This window comes from Coregonus clupeaformis, unplaced genomic scaffold (assembly GCF_020615455.1).
Source record: "Coregonus clupeaformis isolate EN_2021a unplaced genomic scaffold, ASM2061545v1 scaf0259, whole genome shotgun sequence".
In the NCBI taxonomy this organism is placed as follows: Eukaryota; Metazoa; Chordata; class Actinopteri; order Salmoniformes; family Salmonidae; genus Coregonus; species Coregonus clupeaformis.
In genome coordinates, this window is record NW_025533714.1 from 295,001 (window position 1) to 303,997 (window position 8,997).

The 8,997-nt window shown below is 40.8% G+C and overlaps 1 protein-coding gene across 1 annotated transcript in view; it reads right to left on the reverse strand.

Moving 5' to 3' along the window:
• The window catches only part of LOC121559248, a 13,683-nt gene extending 7,790 nt beyond the window's left edge, over positions 1-5,893 (reverse strand). Inside the window, exons 1-4 of the mRNA XM_041872538.1 lie at positions 5,833-5,893; positions 4,605-4,718; positions 2,408-2,616; positions 1-809 (exon numbers count right to left, since the gene is read on the reverse strand). The exon at positions 1-809 is cut by the window's left edge and continues 221 nt beyond it. Of these exons, the coding sequence (XP_041728472.1) occupies positions 1-809; positions 2,408-2,616; positions 4,605-4,718; positions 5,833-5,893 (1,193 nt within the window). The remainder of the gene's footprint in view (positions 810-2,407; positions 2,617-4,604; positions 4,719-5,832) is intronic.
• Between the last annotated feature and the right edge of the window lie 3,104 nt (positions 5,894-8,997).

An 8,997-nucleotide genomic window follows, 5' to 3' on the forward strand; every position in this document is an offset into this window, starting at 1 on the left:
AGGTTGCTGACGCGCATCACCATGGCCTTGAACATGCCCTCCCCCGTAGGGATCCTATTGGCTGACATATTGTAGGAGGTGACCAGTAGCATCACAGCTGACACGACAAAGATGGCCGCCTGAACGCCCTGCGCCCCGGCCTGGAAGGACAGGGATGGCTGGGCGGCGAGGGCGATGGTATACGCTACGAAGAACAGCTGATACAGACCGTCAGCTAGACTCTTCTGACAGATGAACAGAGCCAGGATGAAGAACAGAACAGAGAAGACCACAGGGAAGGGAACGGGGGAGGAGGGGTGGATGGAGAAGGAGGGGGCTGTGAGGAGAGCGCTGTAGCCCTCAGCGAAGTGCAGGATGGAGGTGAAGCCGTAGAAGGTGGCTGTCAGAGAGTCCATGGCCCTGTAGGAGAGGACACACACCCCCAGCTGGAATACAGCAGCCGTCCATAGCCAGGGGACGTGACCCGCAGAGAGCTGAGGAACCACGGTCAGTAGGGGGCAGGCTAACACACTGGCAGACAGGAGGTTCATCACCAGGCCTACAGGCACCACGTCGTTACAGTCCTCTGGAGCTCGGACCCCTGACCTCTGACCCCCAGCTCTCCTCTTTCTCAGCCCCGTCCCAGGAGCCTCCACTCCACCCTGGGTGATGTAGGAGAGCAGCCGGCCACAGCCGAAGTACCCCCCCACCAGGGTGACCAGCAGGTAGCAGACGGCGGTGGCAGACTGGCCAAAGCCCGGGGAGGAGAGACTGGCGATCTGGTGCCCACAAGCCAGACTGATAGAGAGGGTGATGATGAAGAAGACCATCTACAATACAACAATACAGTATGTTACAACAATACAATACAACAATACAGTATGTTACAACAATACAATACAACAATACAGTATGTTACAACAATACAATACAACAATACAGTATGTTACAACAATACAATACAACAATACAGTATGTTACAACAATACAATACAACAATACAGTATGTTACAACAATACAATACAACAATACAGTATGTTCCAACAATACAATACAACAATACAGTATGTTACAACAATACAATACAACAATACAGTATGTTACAACAATACAATACAACAATACAGTATGTTACAACAATACAATACAACAATACAGTATGTTACAACAATACAATACAACAATACAGTATGTTACAACAATACAATACAACAATACAGTATGTTCCAACAATACAATACAACAATACATTATATTACAACAATACAATACAACAATACAGTATATTACAACAATACAATACAACAATTCAATATATTACAACAATACAGTATGTTACAACAATACAACAATAAAGTACAACAATAAAATACAATACAACAATACAATACAATAATACAATACAACAATAAAGTACAATATAATAATACAATACAACAATAAAGTGCAATACAATACAACAATAAAGTACAATACAATAAAACAATACAATTTATAAATAAATAAATACTAAATAAATAATAGATTGATTAAAATACAAAAAATACTACAATACAACAATACAACAAAGTACAATATAATACAACAATAAAGTACAATACAATATTGTACAATACAACACAATACAACAATACAAATACAATACAATACAACAATACAATAAAAAAGTACAATATAATATTGTACAATACAACACTACAATACAACAATACAATACTGTACAACAACAAAGTACTATATAATACAATACAATACAACAATAAAATACTACAATACAATACAATACAACAATAAAGCACAATACCAATACAACAATAAAGTACAATAAATGCAATCCAATGCAATGCAATACAACACAATACAATACAAAAATAAAACAATACAATACAACAATACAACAAAATAAAATACAGTCCAATACAATACAATAATACAATGCAACACAATACAATACAACAATAAAGTACAACACAATACAATACAATACAACAATACAATACAACAATACAATACAATACAACAATACAATACAACAATAAAATACAACAGCACAATACAATAGAATGCAATACAACAATACAAACTATATGCTCTATATTTGTATTTGTATTTATTATGGATCCCCATTAGTTCCTGCCATGGCAGCAGCTACTCTTCCTGGGGTCCAGCAAAATGAAGGCAGTTATAGAATTGTATAAACATTATCTCAGTGAATAACAGACGTTTTACTTTGCTTAGGGTTGACAAATTCCAGTAACTTTCCCAAAAATGTCCCAGTTTCCAGAACCTGGTTGGAAGATTCCTGGAATTATGAGGGCATAAGCAGAAAATCCAGTAATCCTTCAACCAGGATTGCTGGAAAACCAGGGAGTTTTGGGAAAGTTACCAGAATTGATTAACCCTACTTCCCCCCCAGATAGCACACACCTCTCTCTGGAAGAGACAGACTATAGCCAGGATGAGGAGGGCCAGGGTGAAGGCTGCTAGACCAGGGACCAGAGAGGTCCTCAGCTCTGTGGCCCCCAGCACCCCCTCCCCAACCAGCAGGTAGACCAGGCCGGATCCACCCCAAAGGGCAGACACCGTCAGACACACACTGGAGAACAACTGGGACTGGGACAGGCTACGACGTACACCTGATGGGAGAGAGAGAGAGAGAGAGAGAGAGAGAGAGAGAGAGAGAGAGAGAGAGAGAGAGAGAGAGAGAGAGAGAGGGAGAGAGAGAGGGAGGGAAAAACATTTGTTTATCTCTAGCTGAAACCACGTTATGAGTAATAAACAGTAGGTAGGCTACCAGAGTAGGGTTATTATGAGTAATAAACAGTAGGTAGGCTACCAGAGTAGGGTTATTATGAGTGATAAACAGTAGGTAGGCTACCAGAGTAGGGTTATTATGAGTGATAAACAGTAGGTAGGCTACCAGAGTAGGGTTATTATGAGTAATAAACAGTAGGTAGGCTACCAGAGTAGGGTTATTATGAGTGATAAACAGTAGGTAGGCTACCAGAGTAGGGTTATTATGAGTGATAAACAGTAGGTAGGCTACCAGAGTAGGGTTATTATGAGTGATAAACAGTAGGTAGACTACCAGAGTAGGGTTATTATGAGTGATAAACAGTAGGTAGGCTACCAGAGTAGGGTTATTATGAGTAATAAACAGTAGGTAGGCTACCAGAGTAGGGATAGGGTTATTATGAGTGATAAACAGTAGGTAGGCTACCAGAGTAGGGATAGGGTTATTATGAGTGATAAACAGTAGGTAGACTACCAGAGTAGGGATAGGGTTATTATGAGTGATAAACAGTAGGTAGGCTACCAGAGTAGGGATAGGGTTATTATGAGTGATAAACAGTAGGTAGGCTACCAGAGTAGGGATAGGGTTATTATGAGTGATAAACAGTAGGTAGGCTACCAGAGTAGGGATAGGGTTATTATGAGTGATAAACAGTAGGTAGGCTACCAGAGTAGGGTTATTATGAGTGATAAACAGTAGGTAGGCTACCAGAGTAGGGATAGGGTTATTATGAGTGATAAACAGTAGGTAGGCTACCAGAGTAGGGATAGGGTTATTATGAGTGATAAACAGTAGGTAGGCTACCAGAGTAGGGTTATTATGAGTGATAAACAGTAGGTAGGCTACCAGAGTAGGGTTATTATGAGTAATAAACAGTAGGTAGGCTACCAGAGTAGGGATAGGGTTATTATGAGTGATAAACAGTAGGTAGGCTACCAGAGTAGGGATAGGGTTATTATGAGTGATAAACAGTAGGTAGGCTACCAGAGTAGGGATAGGGTTATTATGAGTGATAAACAGTAGGTAGGCTACCAGAGTAGGGTTATTATGAGTGATAAACAGTAGGTAGGCTACCAGAGTAGGGTTATTATGAGTAATAAACAGTAGGTAGGCTACCAGAGTAGGGATAGGGTTATTATGAGTGATAAACAGTAGGTAGGCTACCAGAGTAGGGATAGGGTTATTATGAGTGATAAACAGTAGGTAGGCTACCAGAGTAGGGTTATTATGAGTGATAAACAGTAGGTAGGCTACCAGAGTAGGGTTATTATGAGTAATAAACAGTAGGTAGGCTACCAGAGTAGGGTTATTATGAGTGATAAACAGTAGGTAGGCTACCAGAGTAGGGATAGGGTTATTATGAGTGATAAACAGTAGGTAGGCTACCAGAGTAGGGTTATTATGAGTGATAAACAGTAGGTAGGCTACCAGAGTAGGGTTATTATGAGTAATAAACAGTAGGTAGGCTACCAGAGTAGGGATAGGGTTATTATGAGTGATAAACAGTAGGTAGGCTACCAGAGTAGGGATAGGGTTATTATGAGTGATAAACAGTAGGTAGGCTACCAGAGTAGGGTTATTATGAGTGATAAACAGTAGGTAGGCTACCAGAGTAGGGTTATTATGAGTAATAAACAGTAGGTAGGCTACCAGAGTAGGGATAGGGTTATTATGAGTGATAAACAGTAGGTAGGCTACCAGAGTAGGGATAGGGTTATTATGAGTGATAAACAGTAGGTAGGCTACCAGAGTAGGGTTATTATGAGTGATAAACAGTAGGTAGGCTACCAGAGTAGGGTTATTATGAGTAATAAACAGTAGGTAGGCTACCAGAGTAGGCCAAGAGGGCTGCGATGATCAGCAGCAGCACCCCCAGTGCAGTATGGGGGATGAGTTCTTTTTCAGGAGAGCTGCCATAGTTATTCACCAGCAGCAGCAGAGAACCTGCAGGGTTCAACATCAACAGGTCAGAAGACATCAGGCTTCAGAGCAGACTAACTCACCCCAGCCTCTGTTGGCTAAGTTTCTGTACTGCAACTGGACCGATGCACCTGACCACTTTCACTCACATCTCTCATTAAGTTTATTTGGAGAAATAGCCTGCATTCATGTATAATATAATACATATAATACAAACCTTCACGCACATTTTTTGTGATCACAATATTTTATATGAGACATATTAGGATAATTAAAACAAAGAGAAAATAAGAGAACAACAATTAAAAGGTCCCACTTCTTTTTTTAATCAAATATACTCGAGTGGGACCTTTGGATATACATTTCGATACAAAAAGGAGTGGGACCTTTGGATATACATTTCGATACAAAAAGGAGTGGGACCTTTGAATATACATTTCGATACAAAAAGGAGTGGGACCTTTGAATATACATTTCGATACAAAAAGGAGTGGGACCTTTGAATATACATTTCGATACAAAAAGGAGTGGGACCTTTGAATATACATTTCGATACAAAAAGGAGTGGGACCTTTGGATATACATTTCGATACAAAAAGGAGTGGGACCTTTGGATATACATTTCGATACAAAAAGGAGTGGGACCTTTGGATATACATTTCGATACAAAAAGGAGTGGGACCTTTGGATATACATTTCGATACAAAAAGGAGTGGGACCTTTGGATATACATTTCGATACAAAAAGGAGTGGGACCTTTGAATATACATTTCGATACAAAAAGGAGTGGGACCTTTGGATATACATTTCGATACAAAAAGGAGTGGGACCTTTGAATATACATTTCGATACAAAAAGGAGTGGGACCTTTGAATATACATTTCGATACAAAAAGTTGTGGGACCTTTTAATTGTTGTTATCTTCTTTTCTCTTTATTTTGATTACTCTTATATGTCTCATATGCTTTGATTGTCCGTTTTCCATGCAAAGTATTGTTTTTATGATCAATAAACTCAATAATACATTTGTTTTACAATATATTTTAATCGCAATACAGGCCTATTTTTTTTATAAGGTTTTAGGCTATATAAAAAGTCATGGAAGTAGAGCCGATCAGAAATCTAAACGTTCACTTACCGCCGGAGATCCCGAGGATGCCCACGGAGAAATGAAGCGAATCTGTCTCGAGCTCAGCCATTACCGGAGGATCTAATGTACTTGCCACGCAGCGCGCTGAGCTTATAAATACTGTCCCGTGATCGTACGTCATTTTCTCTAAATGTTTCAGGATATGGGGGGTGATTCAGGCCAGAATTAAGCCTCGTGACGCTACTGATTCCTCTCACCAAGTCACCTAAAGCCTTCCTAGTGCCATAAAATACCACCATTAGTTAACATGGACTGTCAATGGAGACAAGTTTTATGCCTATTTCTCAAATCAATACCGACACAAGGGCTTCTTTGTTGGAGGTAGCCCTATTCAGAAATAAGAGGTAGCCTAGGTCTCTAGTGGTGCATTCAAAACAACTCGGAACTCTGCAATCTCTGGTTTCCAACTTCAGTGTGTTCAAGACAACTGGGAACTCGGAAAAAAACGAGCCCAGACTGGGAAAAATAGTTTTGAAAGGTCATCCAACTCGGAATTCCAATTCAGACACTCTGGCATCTTTCTCTGACCTCAAAATCATTGATGTCATGATTTGACCTCGTTTTTCCCCCAGAGTTCCCAGTTTACCACAAGTTTACTGGATTAACAGACACAATCACTGTCACCATGTGATCCTATATTTAATCTGGATTTGACAAACAATAGATTGACTAGGATCCTTTGACTTTTCCCCACGTTATATTTGTTCCCAATTAGGCTAAATATAGTCATATTAATAAGCTTTTAATGTTTTCCTAGTCATTTGCATAGGCTAACCATTGCAATTAATAATATTTACTATATTTTTTGGTACATGTGGCAACATGACAATAACAGTAGCTGTAGATTATGTAGTAAAAAGTTGGAGGGTGGTTGGTAATGGAGGACATCAGGTGGATTCATGTCTGGGTGTTGGGCAGAACCCCTAGGTCAGGGTTCTTCAATTCCGGTCCTGGAGGGCCGAAACGCCTCTGTTTTTCATCCAATTAACTACCAGGTATAAAAATAAAAATAAAAAGTGTTTCGGCCCTCCAGGACTGGAATTGAAGAACCCTACCCTAGGTCCTGGAGAACAGGAGCAGAGTTAAAGGGAACAGGTCTGGGTGTTGTGCAGAAGCCCTAGGTTCTGGAGAACAGGAGCAGAGTTAAAGGGAACAGGTCTGGGTGTTGGGCAGAACCCCTAGGTCCTGGAGAACAGGAGCAGAGTTAAAGGGAACAGGGGAGGAGACAGAGACGTAAACAAGCAAACACACAGGTTACAGGTTGATCAGGTATGTAAAAATACAGTTATTTAATGATTTAATTTAAATGTTTGATTAGACATGCAATAATGTCAATGGCAGCCAGAAAAGAAAGGATACCTGTCTGTAATTTGTTATGTCAGTGGGGTTGATGAGGGAAGTAAGGGATGGTCCCTGGAAAAGATAAATGAGAGGTGAGTTGTGAGAGAAACTCCAGGGTGGTGTCATGACCACTGGAGTCATACACCTTAACAGTACCTACCTGGAAGTGGAGGTTACTTAACGTGACCCAGTGGTTAGCCTTGAGATTGACTATCTGGAGAAACCCCTGGAAGCGGAGGTTACTTAACGTGACCCAGTGGTTAGCCTTGAGATTGACTATCTGGAGAAACCCCTGGAAGCGGAGGTTACTTAACGTGACCCAGTGGTTAGCCTTGAGATTGACTATCTGGAGAAACCCCCTGGAAGCGGAGGTTACTTAACGTGACCCAGTGGTTAGCCTTGAGATTGACTATCTGGAGAAACCCCTGGAAGCGGAGGTTACTTAACGGGACCCAGTGGTTAGCCTTGAGATTGACTATCTGGAGAAACCCCTGGAAGCGGAGGTTACTTAACGTGACCCAGTGGTTAGCCTTGAGATTGACTATCTGGAGAAACCCCTGGAAGCGGAGGTTACTTAACGTGACCCAGTGGTTAGCCTTGAGATTGACTATTTGGAGAAACCCCTGGGCCTGTGTTGGTACTGCTGACAGCATGGTGATGCCGCCCACCACGAGGAGGCGAATGTAAATAGTCATCATCTGAGATTGTTATATTCAGCTTAACGGATGATGACCCCAGCTAGGAGCGAAAGAGCAGCAAGGTTTCCCAGGTCTCGCCTTCCTTTTGTCCTTCTTCCAAACCAAGTCATTCGCCGTCTTGATTCTCCTCCGGTAGCTCTCCTTCTGTTTCTCCTGCGCCTTGTACATGTTCAGTCTCACCTTGATTGATAATATAAATAAATGCATCTCTTACATATCTCTTGGAGGTCCAGAAAATACATTAACAGCGGACAATAATTTTTACCTGGTCAAAAACCTCCACATCCTTCTCAGCCAATGCCAGAAGGTGGTCCTCGAAGGTGTTCTGATCTGGTTTGAAAACTTCCACCACATCAGGTGGAGTTTCAGTGATCTCAAAGGACATTATACAAAAATAGCAATAAGCAAACAACACTAAGTCAATCACAAATTTGTAATACTACAGTATATGCAATAATTGTATATACAATTGCATTGTTTACCTCAGTCAACAGCTGCGGCTCCCGTCCGTACAGCACGCGATAGGGTGAGTACTCTGGAGGCCTGGACGCTGCTGTTGTGTAGAAAGAGAATTACTTTCAGGTTGTCCTCCCACCGTTCCTGGTACCCGCCAAGGTACTAGTATTAACCACTATCATGTAAGCTAACATTGACTGAAACCAACTAGCCTACAGCTAGCTGGCGCTTAGCCAAGCTAAATTTGGTTAGCATCAAGCTAGCAAACTGTTAAACGCTATTCTCGTACAAATATTAACACTTTAACACATTTTATCGTGACATCACATATTTACGTATATTACCTGAACTAAACGGAGCCTTTGTTCATAGAAAATAAAACAGATAGGATCTAAAACATTGTTGAAAAGAAGTACAGAAAGTTCAGACCCCATCTTAATCACTTCTCTTACATGTAAACTATTAGCAACCTAGCCAACCTCCATTACTTACAATGGGGAAAATACCAACCAGTTTTTAACTCAGTTAAAACTCCCTTCAATTGCCTTCAAACATCACCAAACTCATGGACTATGTAGTTAATGTTACCTCAATATTTTGAGAGTCATATTGCACTTTTGCACATAACATACCTGAATTAATAGGGTAAAATGATGAG